Here is a 21,239-nt window from a genome sequence, read left to right as displayed (position 1 = left end):
GATTACCATAGTAAGGAAGGAATTTGGATAAAAATATGCAATATGCATAATGTAGGCTATGCTAAAAGTCAAACCACAACAGTCACATGGTTTAACACAATCAAGTCTAATTCTTTTTAAGTTTTAAACCTTCATGTTTCAGCTCCTCTTCCTCACAGCTGCAGTGAGATCAATCAGACAATGATCAGTTTCCTCCTGATTTGGACACTCAGTCAATTCACATAATGTCCGACTCAGTGTAAACAGCCTGCTGACTGGAAAACACTGCTCAGTCACCTAAAACTACAGGAGATACTGTTAACATACAAAAATAGTTCTAAGCTTTCGGATGGTAGATACAACAGAAACACACACACACACACACACACCTCCCTGTCAGTTCTGTGGTCAGAGTGTGAAATGTTTGGATCACATGTTTGCACCGTCGCCTCCAAAACACCAACAGCCAGGATGCAACTCAGCTCAATCTGTTCTGTGTTAACTTTACCTTTTGATGTAAGATAGACACCACACACCAACAATCATGTGCGTTAAAAAGTAATGCCAACCAAGGGTTTTTCACTCTGTCAGAACTTGGTGCATTTTACTTTGCTTATCATCACTAACCCAAAATGATAAAGACTTACAAGATTTTGGGCTTTTGCAATAGTCTGAAAAATACAGCAGAGGGTGCTCTACATCTACACCTCCGAGAGAGACCAACACCATACACTGTTTTCTTTCTCTCTTAAGTAACATTAGAGGGACTAGAGAGAGAGATACTGAGATAGTGAGACCCACAGACACTCCGAGAGAGAGAGAGAGAGAGGGGGAGATACACACACAGAGAGAGGGAGACAGAGAGAGAGTGGTAGAGAGACCTACAGTCAGTGTGATCATGGCGTCCAGGAGGATGGAGACCAAACCTGTGATCGGCTGTCTGAAGACTCTGCTGTTGCTCTACTCCTTCATCTTCTGGGTCAGAAAATAAGTTATTTTCATTTATTTTATTTTATTTGTTTAACTCTTCAGTTCAGTGAAAACTTCCAAAAACAAATGTACGACAGTACAACAGCTAAGACTTTTTTAGACTTCAAATTTATGTATTAACTATCTGTGAATAACAACACAGTTACTTTTACGCTATTGCACATACAGTTATACAGTTACTAATTATTGTAGCCAGTACACAAATGTAAATGATTCTGAACTAAAAGTGTCAGTGATATTATATATATATATATATATATATATATATATATATATATATATACAGTATATATATATATACATACATACATACATACATACATACATACATACATACATACACTTTTCCCAAGGCCTTGTCCTCATTCATGCTTTGTATGTTAATGTCCAGTGATTTGTATGTTCTATTCATTTTTCTCTGTTTTCTGAAGCCTTCCTAACCTGCAAACCTATAAATATTTGAATAACAACAAATAACTGACACTAAACAATTTATTGATTGTTTTTTAATCAATATTAACTATTAATCAGTTGAATTACTGACTATATACTATAGGACTATACTTAGGGTTGGGCTGTAAAACCAAAAAATCTAATCAAGCTTCATTTGAATGATCCGATATCGATCCATACAATCTCAAGATGGATCTTTTAATGTCTGCCTTTTCCCGTGGATGCTTGAAGTTTTAACCCAATCAGTCTGGATTTAAAATCTAAAGTTGGCGTTTACACACTGCAAGAAAGCACTTATCTGCTCACTCTCACTGCTATGGTGTGTTGGTCATGGACAGTAAATAAAAAAGTACATTCATGTAACTGCTTTGGGGTCAATTCTTAATGTAAAATTAATATTTTTAATAATGCACCAGGTTAGAGGGTTCCTTGTAAAATGTACAGCATTTACAGCATTAGTCTTTTCAGAATCTCTTTCGTATCCAAGCAAAATTAGCATTTTAACTGAAATATCCCTCACCAAGTCGATAGTAAATTGAATCTAATCGAATCGGAAATCGAATCGGGCCTTGTGTATCAAAATCGAATAATTTCGAGTAATCAATGGTGAAACCCAGCCCTAATAATACTCACTATACTAAACTATTTAAATTTGCCATTTCCTTTCAGCCTTTTAGACGTTTATTCTGATGTTTTTTGATTGAAACCCGGACAGTGCATGATGATTAATTCCTGAAAGCCTGGAATGTGTTGTCTGTGTTTTGGTGCTAAGACAGCCAACTTCTGATTGAGTTGACAGAATGTGTTGTGTGTGTTTTGGTGCTAAGACAGCCAACTTCTGATTGAGTTGACAGAATGTGTTGTGTGTGTTTTGGTGCTAAGACAGCCAAATTCTGATTGAGTTGACAGAATGTGTTGTGTGTGTTTTGGTGCTAAGACAGCCAAATTCTGATTGAGTTGACAGAATGTGTTGTGTGTGTTTTTTTGCTAAGACAGCCATATTCTGACTTAGTTGAAAAACGATTATTCACCAACAAATCCTTCCATACAGTAAACTGAGGTCAGAGTTCAGCAGGTCAGCTGTGGGTAATTAGCTGGGGTTTGAGGCATGCAGAGTGTTTCAGGGCGTGGACTCGACCCGGCGCTGCGCTGTGACATCACTGTGTGGTCAGTTGACTTGACACACAGATGTTAATGAAAGCAGTCTATAAATAGAATTATAATGGGGGGGCGGGCGTGACACATACTGCAACATCCTGGAGACACAAACTGGAGAAGCAGCTTCTCCAGTAGAGCAGAAAAAAATTCTAAATTATAATCCCCCATCCCCCCCCCCCCCCCCATTTACTTTTTTGTTTTTGCTTCAAGTGAAATGTTTTATGGTCACTCACAATTCATCTGCTGGTTGGTTTTCTTGGTTCCAGGCTTATAGACCAAATCAGCGGGATGTTTACATTTACTTCCGGGTACCCCTGAGGTCCACACATTATAATGGCGGTGGACGGCACAAACTGACGTGTTGAAGACAAAAACAGACAAAGAAGACAAAAATGGTTCGTCCGTGTTGTTGTTTAATATCATTCATAACAACACTTTCACTAACGTTAGTGGAGACCAGACTAGCTAATTTACCTGTTGGACCAGACCAGAGTAGACTTGAAGCTAAATTAAATTAACTTGGCGTCAGTAGCTCTGTCTGTAATAACCTCGCGTCACCAGGCTCTTCTCACGAGTCTGCAAAAAAAACAGCGAGTTTGACAGACAAACAAACGTTATTAGCTAGCTAACACTACATAAAACAAACACAGAAGAAAGGCTAGATACGTCGGACAAGCATGTTTACCAACCGTTTAACCATTTAAATTGAAAGTAGTCGGCCGAAAACAGCGAGAGGGTTTGACAGCATTTATTTGACAACACGCACATTTAAACCTGCCGCCTTCCCCAAGTGGTACCCGGAAGTAAATTTGTTTACATGGTGACGTCACGGTGATTTGGTCTATACTCTTTAAAGGATTTTTGGAAACAATGGAGAAAATGAATGGAGAAAATGAATGGGGAAAATGAATGGAGAAAATGAGTGGGGAAAATGAATGGAGAAAATGAGTGGGGAATTCTCTTGTGGAACCAGAAGTGGGCGGGCGCTGTTGTGCTCTATTACCCCCTGCTGTCCCGGTCGTTGCTCCACCCCCTCTGCCGATCTAGCTGGAGCTGCAGACTAGCACATGCTTCCTCCGATACATGTGCAGTTGCCAGCCGCTTCTTTTCACCTGACAGCGAGGGATTTCACTGGCAGGATGTAATCCGGCTTCCCACCCGCAGACACAGCCAATTATGTCTGTAGGAATGTTTGACAAAGCTGGAGAAAACACCGGGGCTCAAACTTGCGACCCTCGTGTTGCTAGGCTGGGAATCAAGGCAGATTTCATACACCGAGACAATTCAATGTGATTAACAAGAATTACAATAAAAAAGTGCAAAAGTACAGACAAGACATACAAAAGATAAAAGACTTAAAAGTGAACTAGTGCAGTTTTACTCTTTAATAAATCTAGCTGCTAAGCTATTGCTAACTGGTAAGTAGCCCCAACGTGACCCTACTAACTGTACTTTGTGTACAGTATATACACACGTGCAGTATTAGGGTCACATAGCGTTCCAATAGGCAATAGGGGGGAACAGCTGTTCAAAACGCTCTCCAACCCGTCTCCAACGTCCGATTGCAGATCCAAAGATATGATAGTCCTCCTACGGAAGCCAGTAATTTAGCCAGTGCTGTTAAAATGATACTGCTGCGTGAAACAACCGTTTAAAAGCAGTCTTTCCACAGCCTGCACTGAATTTACAGCAGGGTGTGTTTGATCTCACTGTCATGGTGCACCGCTAATACTGCACAAGTGTATATATTATATACACAAAGTACAGTAGTAGGGTCACGTTGGGGCTAACTGGCTAAGTAACTACTGTAGCAGATCTGAAAAGCATGTAAACAACTGTGGGATTAGTGAGAAAGTCGCTAAAAGGAGAGAGATGTGAGAGCTAATAAGTGTATAAATGTACAGAAAAAGGTATAAATGTACAGCGGGTAAGTAGCTGCTGTAATGAAGAATATATAGTGAAATAAACTGGGTTGAGAGAGAGAGATCAGTAGAGATCAGTAGCCTAGCAGTTGCTTGCATACGAGGCATTTAGGGAACCTCTGTAAATTGTAGCATGTGAGGCGTTTAGGGGAAATCTGTATTTTGTAACTACAGAAAAGAGCACTTACACTTATACGTCATCGTGGGTTAACCTACTTAATTTTTCTATTAAGATATTTATTTTGTTGAGGAAAAAGGGCTGAAAAGAGCATTTTAATATTGGTTTTGGACTTGCTGCTCTACATTTTGGCCACGATGCCCCAATATGTTATCTAAGTGACCTTGCCCTACAAATGACTTAATTCCAGGCCTGGTATAGATTCTATATTATATTATAGATTATAGATTATAGATTATAGATTATAGATGACAGATTATAGATTATAGAGGATAGATGATAGATGTTCTGGTTGTTGTTTGTTTGTTTGTAAATGATAATTAGATTCTGTTTTTCTTCTCCATCTGTCGGTCAGCTTTCTCTGACAGCTGTTAGAGAGTCATGAGGTAAATGATCTCCCTCACTTTCCCTCTCTCTCACCTCCACTCCCTCTCTCTCTTTCTCCCTCTGTCTCTCCCCCCCCCCCCTCTCGGTCTGTGTGTGTGTGTGTGTGTGTGTGTGTGTGTGTGTGTGTGTGTGTGTGTGTGTGCGTGCGTGCGTGCGTGTGTGTGTGTGTGTGTGTGTGTGTGTGTGTGTGTGTGTGTCTCTCTCTCCCTCTCCCTCTGTGTGTTTTGGTCACATTCTCTCTCTTATCCCTCTTCCATGTGACTCAGCCCATCTGGCCATCAGCCCTAGGTGTTAGTCTAGTCCTGCTCTCTCCTTCTCTCTTCCCTGACTTCCACTGACATCCTGGCAGCTTGTGTGTGTGTGTGTGTGTGTGTGTGTGTGTGTGTGTGTGTGTGTGTGTGTGTGTGTGTGTGTGTGTGTGTGTGTGTGTGTGTGTGTGTGTGTGTGTGTGTGTGTGTGTGCGTGCGTGCGTGCGTGCGTGCGTGCGTGTGTGTGTGTCACATTAGCGCAGCCTTGCTATTGTTTGAAAAATGTGGCTGAGCATATCGCTCTCTCCACCTCCCTAAGTGCGTTTCCATCCATCAATTTTTATGCGCATTCTCAATTAGCGCATAAAAAACCTGGGTGGAAATGGCAAAAATGTGTAAACCTCAAAATATCGTAAAAATTGTTTATGCCTTGGGGACGTGGAGAAATTGGTGTATTGATAAAAGGTACTCCAAATGCATCGGAAACAGATTCAGTGATGTCCCTCAGGTAACCAAACCCCTTTCAAAAACTAGGCAGTTTCATGCTGCCTTTGCTCACTGGCATAAGTTAACAACACCCCGACCGTAAAAACATAATGAAGGCTTGTTATGGATCATAGGATTCACTCTACATGTCATCATCAATAAATACCATTCTAAAGTAAATATAAGCAGCACACATTTAGGCACGATTTGAAGGTGTGGACAGCCGAGCCCGCTGCCGTTTGTTTTCACTGAAGAAGTCTGTGGGATTCATTCTGCCTTCCAATGGGGTGGTGTTTACCGGGTTTATGACATGAGTCCATATTGATGAACACTCTCCTCATGTGGTATTCACAACTTGGTAAGTGGAAGTTTTCTGAAAGCTACCAGTTCACAATATTGTGTACATGACTTCCCAAGCAGTAAATACAAGTTCCATTTGAAGGCAGCATAACAGGTGACTGACGCATTGCTATTTGATTCACATACAGTGACTGCTCAGTGGATTATATGTGTGCCCAATTGAAGAGTTGCACCTGGTAATCCAGAAACCTGCCTGCATTTTATGGTCAATGTAGCTTTGTGGATGATGAAGAAAGTTGAAAGGGAGAGATGTTTTTCATAGAGCTCTGCACAGAGGGTGTTTGTGCTCTCTGTCAACAAGCTTTCTATCACATTTTCCCGATGGATGTGTTCTCTCTACCTCAGTCATGTATTCAGAGAAACAAGGTTATTTTCTGAAAGTTTTCCTTCGTTATGCCCTCTTCTTCTGCAGTGGTATAATGGCACCACTGGAGAATTAACACCACTTACTTCTTGTCTCTTCCAACTCTATTGGCATAAAAGTAACATCGCATAAACCAGGTACAGGATGGACAAACCCCGTCTTTATTAGTCACAAGTCCGCTCTCTCACATAGCCTCTCTCGTCCTAGCTAATCCCCAGAGAGCTTACTCCCATTCTACCAACCCAGCCAATCCCAGGTGAGCTTCTATCGCTAAACCCCACCCACTGGACGTATACTGTTCACTGTCCCACCAAAACCCCGTAAATCCCCAACAAACAGACCCACATGCACAGACATCACCAATAAACAGGTACAGCAACACACAAACACAAAAAGTGGGGGGAAATCGTGAGAGAATCGTGATCTCAATTCAGTGCAGCCCTGTTTCCGTGAAGTCAGACTATCCCTGCGCTATAAAATGTTACTCAGGTCATAAATCAAGTGAGAAGTAGGCTCATTTTCCCATTCACTTCTATGCAATCAGACTTCTTTTTGCAGCCTAAGGGCCTGTGTCCACCTAGCTTCTTTTTCCGACGTTAAATGCTGGGAGTGCGCTGGGGAACGCTGATCCCAGCGCACAATATACAAGGAAGCAGTCTGCAAGTAACGTTAGTTCAGCTTGATAGCTGACAGCTAGCAAGCTAACAACACAGGTAGGCTACGCTATTAAAAGCAGTAAGCACAACACTCACCAGAAATATTAAGTGTCTAGCCGATCTGCTCCCACAATTGAGCCGTTCTGTCTCTGTTGCGATAGTTTTTCCATATGATTAGTTACCAGAAAAGGAGCAGCCGACACCAGCGTCTTTCTGAAAAGTTAAAATATTTTCAGCTGGAAGCGCTGGGAGTCGGCGCACAAAAACGCCGAAAAAAGACGCTGGGCGCTCTGCACTTTCTCTACACGTCCGTGTGCGCTCGCATACGCTCTCCTCCCATTGGAAACAATTGAAAATAGACGCTGGACCTGAGGAAAAGACGCCAGGTGGACACAGGCCCATAGACTGTAAAAACGGGGTTATATAGACGGTTTTCACGGAATGGTCACTCCTCCACCTTAATGTTTTTTTCCCCTTTTCTGTCCATAGCAAACACTGCAACAGGAAGTGAGCTGGGGTTCAATTTAGAATGTTTTTGTTGTCAAGTTAAAACCGTCTATAAAACCGTTTTTTGAACTAGGCTGTTAACATGTTTATTTTTCTGCTGTAAAGTTGGGGCATTTTAACATTTTAACATGGGGATCTATTGGGGAAGGACTTACTTTTGGAGCCCGCCTCAAGTGGCCATTCGAGGAACTACAGGGATTTGCATTGGCTTAACTTTTCCAAGACAGAGGTTGCTGCTTGATGGAAACGTGCATAAATTCACATTTTCTTTTCTTTTCTGACCCCCCTCCCCCTCCAGGTGACAGGCTTGGTGCTGTTGTCAGTGGGGTTATGGGGGAAGTTTATGTTGGGACCCTACATGTCTTTGATCGCCCGCGGGCCCTCGGCCGACGCCCCGTACGTCCTGACGGGCACCGGTGCCGCGATCGTCCTGTTCGGCCTGTTCGGCTGCTTCGCCACCTGCAGGGGGCGACCATGGATGCTCAAACTGGTGAGTAGTGTGACTCACTGCCTCTGCAAACTCCCGAACTAGGCTACATTTTTGGGGATTTTTTTTTTCAGATTCCTCCCCGTTTTCTCCCCAATAGAGAGCCAAGGTTACGCCCCCTTCCAGGTTAGGCATACGGACCAAGGGATTTCCATTTTATTTTCCCATAGACATTTTGGAAAATGCTTATAAAAAACATTTCTACTTGGTCAAACCATGAAAAGAGGTAGAGAGAGACACACACATCCAAACCTGAATAGGGCAGGTGCAGAGCTAGGGGTAAAAACTGGGGGGGGGGGGGGATTATTTCAGCACAGTGGTAACAGCAAGCGAGGTCAGGAGAGACCATAGAACATTTCACTCGGACCTGAACCTAAAAACAAAACGTTGAATTGTTTTTAATCTGCTATTCTTTTTTTGTCTCAGTGAAATGTTCTATGTTCTCTCGTCTGATTCGCTTGGTTTGACCAAGTAAATTTTTTTTCTAAGGATTCTACGAAATGCCTATGGAAAAAATGATGCCGGATGAAATTCCTTGATTCGTAAGCCCATGTAAATGTTGCTTTCCACATGTGCTCCACACCAATCCTTCATCATCCTAGTTTTTTTTCTTCCGTGGCGCTTCAGTCAGTATTACCTCTGAACTCTGAATGAACTCATTATGACCCCAGTGTGACCTCTGACCTCTCCGCAGTACGCCATCTTCCTGTCTCTGGTCTTCCTGGCAGAACTCATTGCTGGAATCTCTGGATTCGTCTTCCGCCATGAGGTGAAGCACACACACACACACACACACACACACACACACACACACACACACACACACCACTGTAAAATTGGCAAGCTCGGCAAGGGATATCATTAGTTATTTTCATCATCTTTGGGATATTTTGTAACCCTTTGAACCAGTGCTCAACACTAACGTGTGTGTGTGTGTGTGTGTGTGTGTGTGTGTGTGTGTGTGTGTGTGTGTGTGTGTGTGTGTGTGTGTGTGTGTGCAGATTAAAGGGTCCTTCCTCAGTACGTACAGTGATGCGGTGCTGCAATACAACGGGCGGGATGAGAGGAGTCTGGCTGTGGACGACGTCCAGCGCAGAGTCAGTGTCTCTCTATCGCTCTCTCTCTCTCTATCGCTCTCTCTCGCGCACTTTTTACAACCTGATGTCATGAAGGAACTTCGGCAACATAACCATATTTGACCTCACCTGCATGTCTGAGCTAGTTAGTTAACACGTTCACTGCCAACAACGTGTAAACACGTTTTCAGAATCCAGCTGTTGACTGCCAACAACGTGTTTACACGTTTTCAGAATCGATTTTTTTTTTTTGACGGTGGATCGTTGATCTGGCCCTTTTGCATCTTCTATTATACTGTTAGAGCCGCCGGGCGTGTGCAATCCATTCCGCCGACCCACTGAGTGGCGACGGTGCTCAGACTATTGAGTGTTGTTTGGCCAGAAACGCACGCATTCCAGCTGAGCTCAACCGAGGACCCAGAAGCGAACGAGCCTCATTCTCATACTGTAGGCGAAAACCTTTCACACGGGCGCACGGCGGTGGGGGGTTCCAAAGGTGGACTGGGTGGAAAGCACACTTTGAAGCGCGCAGCATAAAGCCTAGAGTCACACAAGGCTTCGTCAAAGCTCTCAACCGAAAATCCAAGAACGGATTAAGCCACATCCACGCTCGCCGACGAGGGGCCGCCAGAGAGGGAGGCTGCTGCTCACTGCTCAGACAGGCAGGAGAGACTGGCTTAAGTTGTGACTGACAAACGCTGCTGAAATCCACCAGACACGCCCACGGAGGGAGGAGTTGTAAGGAGAGGGGGTGCGGGTGCTGCTATGGAGGAAATTACTGTTCAGAACTATATTGTTTATGTCTGATGTCTCACTGATGCCAAAAATAAATGGTTAAAGTGACTGTTTGATATTGAATTTCACAAAACTGCGATTATCTCAGCTTTTTGTCTCAGACGCTGAAACCATGCTGTACTCAACGGCTAATATCTACATAACTACTAACTCTACAAACTAACTCTTTTAGACAGAGAAAGCACACATTCTATTAGTACTTTTGTGAACTTTGTGTTGACAAACTCCAAGCAGAAAATTATCCTTGGCTCTTGTAAAATGAGCCAGAATCCTCAAAAAAACCCTCTGGCAAAAGCTACCTACAGTAAAAAAAAAAAGGCTGGCAGTGAATGTGTTAACATTGCTAAATAGCTAGACAAATGTTAGCTAAAAACTAGCTACCTAATTTAATTTGTAAAATGGCTGAAATCCCACATATAGCCTACAGTAGGACTAATCAGTGATGACAAAAAAAAGTATTTTCGGTTGTCACTGCAGTAGAAGTATGAAATAACGTTGAAAAGCTGTGACAAACAAACATTAGTATCTCAAAAACTATAGACATCGCTTATATTTTGACATTGTGAGTGAGAGCATAAAACTTAAACTGCGATTTTGCAAACCGTAGAAAAGACCAATTAAAGCTGAATTAAGGTGATATATTCCTAAATGTGGTGACTTGTTTCAAGTTTAAATGGAGTGTCTAGCTTAAAGTATGAAGGCGTAGTTAGCGTTCAATTTTTTTTTTAATTTTTTTTAATTTAGCCTTTATTTAAGCAGGTAGAAACACGTTGAGACCAAGGTCTCATTTTCAAGTGTGACCTGTAGGGCTTGGTCTCACCCCATCAACTGATGTTTAAAACCAACGGCAGTTGCACCCGGCCCGAAGTATTGCCAATGCGTTTGTTTACAAACATAGAGATTTGCCCTACTGCTATAGCTGTTAGAAATATAAATGACACATTGCACATCAAATTAGCCCATGTGTTAAAAACTTCAACAAACAACCATTCTCTATTAATGATGAGGGCCGCCATGTTTGAAGTCAGACAGTCAGAGATGGATTTTTCTGAGTTCTGAGTTGTCTTGACTTGACCACAGTAGCCTATATCATGTCAGCTAACCATCACTGTAACACATCTGATTAGCACTAGCTAATATCTAGCTAATATCTAGTAGCTGCTAGCGTTAGCATGCTGACATTAACATCAGTGTGTTTGCTAGTTAGTTAGCTAACAGTTTGTTCTGGTTAACTCTCTCTCTCTCCCTCACTCTCTCTCTCCAGTTACACTGCTGTGGAGTGTATGACTACACCAGTTGGTTTGGCAGTGTATATTTCCCGGTTAGCGGCGTTCCGGCTAGCTGCTGTGTTAGCTTCTCCGACTGCAGCGTCTCCGACCTGCGGAACGCCACTGTGGTGCCAAGCAAAGTCCACCCGCGGGTCAGACACACACACACACACACACACACACACACACACACACACACACACACACACACACACACCTGCTTTAACCCCCATCTTGTGTGATTGGAGTGTGATCACTGACCACTGAAGATCCGCTAACAGTTCACCCCAAAATCCAAAATACATATTTTCCCTCTCACCTGTTCCTCTTTATCATCTAGATTGTTTTGATGTGAGTTGCTGAGTTTGGGAGATAATCAGCCGCTCAGTATTCCCATGATGTCACAAGCATTTTCCTCCCAATATGGTGCTACAATACACAGAGCTCATTGGCTGTTTGTGTCATTTGATTGTACTGTAATCACCTGTTTATTGATTACAATCACCTGTTATTTTCCTACCAAGATGGCCGTCTGATGATGTAACAGAGTACTATCAATACGGGGCACGGTGGTGCAGTGGTAGCGCTGTCGCCTCACAGCAAGAAGGTTGTGGGATCGATTCCCGGCCCGCCTGGGACGCTGTGGGCGCTGAGGGTGTGTGTGCCCATTACCATGTCCTCAGTCCCTACTGCCCATGTGGGGTCGTCAAAAAAGGACCTTTCTGTGTGGAGTTTGCATGTTCTCCCCGTGCTCTTGGTACATCAGTTAGCTAGCCATCTCGCTATAAAATGGCCATGGCAACAAAAAAGCTGTAGCTGGCTAATGAATGCGCATCAACTGTAATGCTATTCAAGTGTGAAACGATTAGATTCCTATTGAAGATACACATTCATCTGTGGTAGTGAGCTAATAGCTAATAGCTAAATGGAGCTCTGTCCAGTAAACTGTGACTCACAGCTCGGGCAGCGGCAGTGCGCATGCGTGACTCAGATCTCAGCGACTCAGATCACATAGTGACAGTGTGTGTGTGTGTGCGTCTGTGTGCACGTGTGTGCATGTGTTTGTGTGTGCAGGGCTGTTACAACCTGGTGACATCCTTCATAGAGACCAACATGGGAATCATAGCTGGAGTCACGTTCGGCATCGCCTTCTCTCAGGTAGGATCACATAGAGCATGGGTTTGTGGGCCGCCCCAGACAAAGCTTGTGAAAAGGAGCCCCCCTCGCTCACTTCCTGGATGCCTATAGGAATCATGATTGATATTTGATCCCACAGACACTCAACAATTGAGCCACAATAGATATTGCTGTTTGACATACTTCAGACTACACCAAATACATAAAAAGGTCTGTCTGAAGGCATTTATTTGTTTCTGACTCTGGGAAAGTGTTGAAAAACAGTCAAATTCCACAAACTGCTATATCCCAGAAATATCTCTTTCACAAAAAGCAGACACATTTAGGCTATTCTATTCTATCTCCTTTTGAGAACTAATGTAATATAATAACTAATGTAATATTTTCTCACTTCGATTCACTGAGCCTCGCCTGTTTAGACCCCATGGGGAGGCCCACCTCCCACTTTGAAAACCTCTGGCTCTGTTTGTTTGTTTGTTTCCATTTTTGTCCCACATTGGATGACATCATCAGCGAGTGTCATAGGCATTGTGACATCATCAGTGACATCATTATTCCAAAATCATCTTATGACATCACTGATTATGTCATAGCATTGACCAAAATCATCTTATATAAGTGAGTGACATCATCGCATCGCATAGCACGCGAGATTTCTAGTTTATTGTTAAGTGCTTGTATTATTTAATCACTTTATAGCAGTGGTTTTCAAAGTGGGACGCGGGCCTCCCCAGTGGGCCTCCAAGCAGTTTCAGGGGAGGCTCAGTGAATGGAAGTGAAAAAATATTACATTAGTTATTACATTAGTTATCAAAAGGAGATCACATAGAATAGCCTAAATGTGTGTGACTCCAATAGTCTGAAACAAATGTGCCTTCAGACAGACCTTTGCATGTATTTGATGTAGTCTGAAGTCAAACAGCAATATCATTCTATGAGCGCAACTAAGCAAGTAAAATGGGGAGGGGGGTCCCAGGCTTTGGGCGAGGGCCGAGGGGTGGCCCACAGTGTCAGACTTTGGAAAAAACCCTGCTTTATAGCAAATAAACAATTAGTTTTTTTCTGAATTATAAGAGAGAAAGAGAGAGAGATCAGTATGGCAACAGAGAGAGAGTGTGTGTGTGTGTGTGTGTGTGTGTTTCAGTGTGTGTGTGTGTGTGTGTGTGTGTGTGTGTGTGTGTGTGTGTGTGTGTGTGTGTGCATGCATGTGCGTATCCGTGTGCGTGCTTTCATCCGGCTAACATGCCCCATTAGCCCTAATGGTGCTGCTCGTTGTCACGGCGACCTACTCCATTACCCATAATAGGCCTTGGAGGGGCTGAAGGTGTGTGTGTGTGTGTGTGTGTGTGTGTGTGTGTGTGTGTGTGTGTGTGTGCTGTCGCTCTCTCCTCGGCTCTTGGTTTGGTTAATTAGGCCGTTAAACAGTAACAGACAGAGAGCATGAGGGGGGAGAGAGAGAGCATAATGTATGATGTGTAGCAGTAACACAGCGCCCTCTGTTGAAACATTGCAGGCTTTGTTTACTGATTTACTGGATTCAATACATTTTCTTTTCATATTCATATTTCATCACTGTCAGTGAAACGCTCACTTCTTTTATTCACCATTTTCACACTAGTCATTTTCATAGAGTGATTTTATCTTATATCATACATTTCCCTCAACTACTGTTTATTGAACTTTATAAGACAGATCAAATCAGACCCAAGGCCTTTTCAAATCAAACAGTCTGTTTTTCTCTATTTCCATTGTGTCTGATTAAAGTGTGGAGGGAGTAGATGTGGTGTTAATAAACTCTATCCAGTCAGCCTGGTATCATTGCCAATTCACCCACCGGTCCAGCGTGTGTGTGTTACGTTTTGACTCGGCGTGTAAAGTAGGCTACATGACCCACCTTCCCAGAATGCCTTGCTGTTCGACAGAGGCCGAGCGCCAGTCGGGAATCCACGAGTTTGAAAATGTTGAATTAGGTAGGTCCCAAGGGTTGATTGTTACAGTTATGGTTAGGCAAGTAAAACAACTTGGTTAGGGTTTGGTCATGTTATCTGCTGTAAGCCATTCTGGAGGAAGGGTTGAACACGCTTCTCATTTATCCTGACGCTTTGGGTTGGTGATCTGGTCCCAACCCAAAGTGTCAGGATTTGACTGCTTGGAATGAGAACTGTGTTGACTCAATGCTCTTTGTGGAGTTCTCTCTCCTGATTGGATAAAGTTAGATCCTGATTCAATAAAGTGGGATACTCAATGCTCTGTGGAGTTCTCTCTCCTGATTGGATAAAGTGTGATACTCCTGATTCAATAAAGTGGGATACTCAATGCTCTGTGGAGTTCTCTCTCCTGATTGGATAAAGTGTGATACTCAATGGTCTTTGTGGAGTTCTCTCCCCTGATTGGATACAGTGGGATACTCATCCTCTGTGGAGTTCGCTCTCCTGATTGGATAAAGTGGGATACTCAATGCTCTTTGTGGAGTTCTCTCCCCTGATTGGATAAAGTGGGCTACTCCTGATTCAATAAAGTGGGATACTCAAACATCTGTGGAGTTCTCTCCCCTGATTGGATAAAGTGGGCTACTCATCCTCTGTGGAGTTCGCTCTCCTCATTGGATAAAGTGGGCTACTCAATGCTCTTTGTGGAGTTCTCTCCCCTGATTGGATACAGTGGGATACTCCTGATTCAATAAAGTGGGATACTCAAACCTCTGTGGAGTTCTCTCCCCTGATTGGATAAAGTGGGCTACTCCTGATTCAATAAAGTGGGATACTCAAACCTCTGTGGAGTTCTCTCCCCTGATTGGATAAAGTGGGCTACTCCTGATTCAATAAAGTGGGATACTCATCCCCTGTGGAGTTCGCTCTCCTCATTGGATAAAGTGGGATACTCCATCCTCTTTGTGGAGTTCTCTCTCCTGATTGGATAAAGTGGGATACTCAATGCTCTTTGTGGAGTTCTCTCCCCTGATTGGATAAAGTGGGCTACTCCTGATTCAATAAAGTGGGATACTCATCCTCTGTGGAGTTCGCTCTCCTCATTGGATAAAGTGGGCTACTCAATGCTCTTTGTGGAGTTCTCTCCCCTGATTGGATACAGTGGGATACTCCTGATTCAATAAAGTGGGATACTCAAACCTCTGTGGAGTTCTCTCCCCTGATTGGATAAAGTGGGCTACTCCTGATTCAATAAAGTGGGATACTCATCCTCTGTGGAGTTTGCTCTCCTCATTGGATAAAGTGGGATACTCCATCCTCTTTGTGGAGTTCTCTCTCCTGATTGGATAAAGTGGGATACTCAATGCTCTTTGTGGAGTTCTCTCTCCTGATTGGATAAAGTGGGATACTCAATGCTCTTTGTGGAGTTCTCTCCCCTGATTGGATAAAGTCGGCTACTCCTGATTCAATACAGTGGGATACTCATCCTCTGTGGAGTTCGCTCTCAATAAAGTGGGATACTCAATGCTCTTTGTGGAGTTCTCTCTCCTGATTGGATAAAGTGGGATACTCCATCCTCTTTGTGGAGTTCTATCTCCTGATTGGATAAAGTGGGATACTCAATACTCTTTGTGGAGTTCTCTCCCCTGATTGGTTAAAGTGGGATGGGATACCAGAAAGGTTTCTCTTCTGTTTAGCGCAGAGCGAGTGGTAGACCCACATTAGTGACCAAACACTATATCAGTGACTGCTGTCAGAATAGAGCTATTAAATACTAATTAATTATTATTACTTATTTTAACAAAAATATATGCTTACAGCAGCTATAAGAAAAACAAGTGTTACAAATTTAAATGTGGCTTACACTGGGAATCGAATCTCGGTCAAAGGCAAACGTATACTATACACCCTTACTGGCTACGATTTTATTTCAGGCACCATGTGCCTATATCGCCCCCTGCTGGTTACTGCACCTTCATACACGTGTGTACTTTTCATGCCTAGACGAGGCAAAACATGACACTGGCACACTGGACCGGCAGGTCTATTACACATTTTGGCGTGATACTGGGTTGATTCAGTTTGACTATAGTTTGTAATATACTCTATTGATTCTGTATCATGCTCTTTGCTGATGACACCTCTCTCTGTCTCTCTCTCTCTCTCTCTCTCTCTCTCTCTAGTTAATAGGCATGTGGTTAGCTTGCTGTCTGTCTCGCCTCATCACTGCCAACCAGTACGAGATGGTCTAACAGCTACTAGGTAAGTAACACACACACACACACACACACACACACACACACACACACACACACACACACACACACACACACACACACACACACACACACACACATACACACACACACACACACACAAAGTTAGAGACATATAAAGTTCATATTTAAATATTTAGGCTCATCTCTCTTGTTTCTTGTCTCCTTTGCTGTCTTTCAGAAATGAGAGGCGAGGACGCCCGACATCACCATGGAAACCCGGGGAAACACACACACACACACACACACACACACACACACACACACACACACACACACACACACACACACACACACACACACACACACACACACACACACAGTGGTGCCGGCAGGATCATATTTCATTGTACTCATCTGGCTGAGATAACAGACAAATAAGCATGACTGCTCTTATATGAGGGAGTTTGAGAAGGGAGAAAAGAAGAGGATGGAAGATGTTCATCCCAGCTGAGACAGTGGAAAACAGCCTACAGTGAGCCTGAGCTGTGTTTGAAGGGCAGTCGTGAACAGATACAGCTTCAGTGGAGCACAGGCTTTTCTCCTCTACAGCAGAGGAGAGCTGCTGGCCGGCATGGAGAAATCAGGCATGCTTCTTGGTGTGAACCAACTGTGACTCGAGCGCACCGCCAATCCGCTTAATTGGCCACTACACACTGACTGTTTGAACTATCTGAGCGTTGCTACAGTTCATACATCTATAGACCAGAACAGCGCCACGTCATCAAGCGCCAAGGCCGCAGCCCTTTTACGGGGAAACCCACCATAGGAAAAGACTGTATAAGTAGTCAAAAACACATCAAACAAACGATTTAAAACCCTTTCATTTGATATATGTGAAGTTGAGCAATTGTGCGCTGAGTGATGTCACTCGAGCACTCCATGATGTGATCAGTGATAGTCACTTAAGAAATTGTGATGTCATCAGTGAGTAAGTGGGTTCTGTCTGTTTGTTTTTTGTTTGTTTCTCTGCGATTTTTGTCCCACATTGGATGATGTCATCAGTGATGGTCACTCGAGCAATTGTGATGTCACTGATGATGTCCTAATGTCTATGACATGCGATGTTGAGCAATACACTGAGTGACACCTACACAACGCTGTTACACATGTAACCTGGTGGAAACTCATCAGTGGGCTGGATACAGCGTTCATATAAGGCAAAGTACTGTTGTCAATGTATCTTGCACATTTTATGGCCGGCCGAGTTTAAATTGTCATGTCATGGTGTTTTTGGGTCATTTATAAACTAAATTAATTCTGTTCTTTTTTGATAGAATTTTTTTGTACTGCTATTTTACATTGAAGTCAACGGCGAGTGGCTTGCGCCCTTGACGTTTTCCTAAGTACCCAGATGTGCCTTTCTGGTCTATGGTTGCTACGGGCAGAATGCTGTTGAACTACAATGATGTGCGCACAGTGCATACAGGATTTTGCCTGCCGGCGCCACTGCACGTACACACGCACGCACGCGCACACACACACACACACACACACACACATATACACACACACACACACACACACACACACACACACACACACACACACACACACACACACACACACACACACACTGCATCTTGTCTCAAATTGGATGCAACCTGTCGACGTTCTTTTCTCGTCTTTAATTTTATTTTGAAAATCTGTGAATAACGTGAAATGTTTCTCTCTCTCTCTTGCTTCTAACAGAGCTAATGTCATGTTGGTAAATGTCAGTTGAATCCAGTGATAATCTTTGAGGAATTCAGAGGTTTTTCACTGCTTTTGAGTCCACAGATGACACAGACGACTCCCATTCACCCAAATCATTTACACCATTTCTTCGTTTCCCCGCACACTTTATATTTCTTTTCCTTCTTTTGTTTCATTTGTGTAAATGAAATAAACCCAAAACTTAAACTGGCTGTAGTCCAGATTTGGACCATTGACTGTATACAATATGGACATTATGACAGCTCCTCAAACTGAAGCTAAAACGTCTCAATCGCCCTCTGGAGAGTGGCTGCAGTATAGAGAGGGCGTGGCTGCAGTAGGCTACAGGTCATAAGTCCAAATAGCCTACGTTTGTCCCAAAGATAGTTTCTGTAATTTTCACGCTGATGTATTTTCAAGTGCTATTTTTTTTTTGCTAAGTTTGTTAAGTTATGACGTCATGATTGACAGCAGTGACAGCCGCTCTCAAACCTCCATCAGACGGCTGACGGAGCGTGTTCCACCCATGGATGTATTAAAAGAACTGGATAGGGGACGTGCCACGCCCACCCATGCATTCGGACGGAGGTTGCTCACTGGCGCATGAAGCCATCATGGGGGGGTTTTCTTCCTGGTTTTACTTCCTGACTATGCAGCCCAAGGCGAAGTGCGCATGTGTGCCATGACGTGTTCCATGACGTCTCCCACCCCTCCCACCCATGGATTGTATTACAAGAAGAAAATACACCCGTATACGGCTCTTAGTGGCTTCTGAAGAGAAAATGCCCCATAAAAAATTTGTTGATAATTAAAAGAGTCGTTTTATACTTTGAGTGACACCCGGAAAAAATTCCCCTGGGTTTAACAGCTGCCGGGGTCCCCATGCAAGTGGATGGGAATTTTCCTTTCTGGGCTGCATGGCGTCACATGACTTGCAATACAGAGCTTCGCCACCATGTTCAAATGGCTTCACAGCCCAGCGCTATTCCTGGGGGCTTGGTTCCACCGCCCGATTCTACTGCACGGACTCGGGCTCGAAATTACGTCACACAAGCAAGATGGCAGCTCGCGGAAAGCAGATGTTTTGGCTTCACTTTTGCATAGACGCGCCTGCAATCTTTTATATACAGTCAATGATATGGACTCTGCTCTGCATGGTTACCATGGCAACCACGCCACCATGTTGGAAGACTGACAGCCAAATCAAAGACCTAACCAAACCTGCCAGCTCTGGTCTATAAAACCATATTTTTATTTATTTACTGTATTTTACAGCAGAACCACTGAAATCAGACATTTTCTTCATCATAGGGAAACTTTTTTTGTCAATTTTTCAACTCCAGCTTTTTCGTCATTGTCGACTGTAGCCAACAACTTGTGTTATGGTTATGGTTAGGCACCTAAAACAACTTGGTTAAGTTTCGTTTGGTCATGGTTAAATAAGAAGAATGTTTGTTAAAAATGTAAAGTGTCTTAGGTTGAAATGTACTTTTTGAAAACACTGGGGGTCGAACCCGGTCATCAAAATTGAAGGCAAACATATACGCCCATTCTCCACCCCGACCACAACGCCCTTACTGACCACCGTTTGATTTCATTGTCACACTCCTGTGTCATCGATTTCAGATGTTGTGGGAGTTCTATAGAAGTCTATTGGACTGCCCTGCACATTGTGGTAGTTCTATAGAAGTCTATTGGACTACCCTGCACGTTGTGGGAGTTCAATAGAAGTCTATTGGACTACCCTGCACATTGGGGTAGTTCTATAGAAGTCTATTGGACTAACCTGCACGTTGTGGTAGATCTATAGAAGTCTATTGGACTTCCCTGCATGTTGTGGGAGTTCAATAGAAGTCTATTAGACTACCCTGCACGTTGTGGGAGTTCTATAGAAGTCTATTGGACTAACTTGCACGTTGTGGGAGTTCTATAGAAGTCTATTGGACTACCCTGCACGTTGTGGTAGTTCTATAGAAGTGTATTGGACTACCCTGCACCTTGTGGGAGTTCTATAGAAGTTTATTGGACTACCCTGCACATTGTGGGAGTAGAAGTCTAGGGTTTTCCCATAGAAAAATCCCACTGACTTTGAGATGAGGGAATCGGAAGTGCAGGGACCCTGCGCTACTTAATATCTGCAATGTTTTGTGATGTAGCTCTACTGTCTACGGCAAGCAAGGAGGGCAAACTCTGAATGAGTTTTACACGCGTGTTCTTTTCATTCCAGTGTGTGGCTTTGTGTTTTTTGGTGGAAATCCAATCCTATGTGGATAAATGTAATTTAACTAATTGTCTTCATTCAAAGTTGAAGCGACTCTGTGTCAGAAATGTTTACTGAATTTTCTGTATTAATAAACTGGTTGATCTCACAAAAACCTCACTGGGCTTTAACTGGACACTGCACGTTGTGTTGAAAATGAACTTACTAATAATAATAATAAAAACAATTAAAATAATATTAATAATAATAATAAACAATTATAGTACTAATAATAATAATAATAATAATCATATTATTATTTATTATTATTATTATTATTATTACCTTTATAATGATGTTATCAAATTCAAGCTTAGTGGATTTAAATGAGTAAACAGTCTGCCAGTCTAATGTCTTGGGGAATTATAATCATTTTTTGTAATAATATGCAGAAACAGACAGGCACAAACAGAATCAGACATCAGGAGTCAGTTCCACCTGTGGCCACAGAGCGGCGCTGTTCCATTGAGACTCAGTGCAGACTGGATTATTCTTCAGTAGTAGTTACTGGAACAGGGAGAGTCTGGCAAGTGAGACTAGAGGAGCAGCAGCAGTATTCTTAATAAATAGCAAGCCAAGATTAGCAACTATATGGGCAGAGTGAGTGCCCTGGCAGCAGTACAGTGCAG

At 43.0% G+C, this 21,239-nt stretch overlaps 1 protein-coding gene across 1 annotated transcript; it reads left to right on the top strand.

The window, feature by feature from the left end:
- Positions 1-877: 877 nt before the first annotated feature.
- On the top strand, positions 878-16,631 carry LOC310772802 (tetraspanin-7-like; the record flags this gene model as incomplete). The annotated part of the gene is made up of 7 exons (XM_083632726.1): positions 878-958; positions 7,987-8,178; positions 8,870-8,944; positions 9,177-9,272; positions 11,311-11,466; positions 12,389-12,472; positions 16,563-16,631. The coding sequence occupies 7 exons, from the start codon at positions 878-880 to the stop codon at positions 16,629-16,631; spliced, it is 753 nt and encodes a 250-aa protein (XP_083488852.1).
- Positions 16,632-21,239: the final 4,608 nt, after the last annotated feature.

Source organism: Poromitra crassiceps (assembly GCF_964638095.1).
Source record: "Poromitra crassiceps genome assembly, chromosome: 3".
NCBI lineage: Eukaryota > Metazoa > Chordata > Actinopteri > Beryciformes > Melamphaidae > Poromitra > Poromitra crassiceps.
Note: the sequence above shows the minus strand (reverse complement) of the source record. Positions and strands in the feature narration are given on the sequence as shown.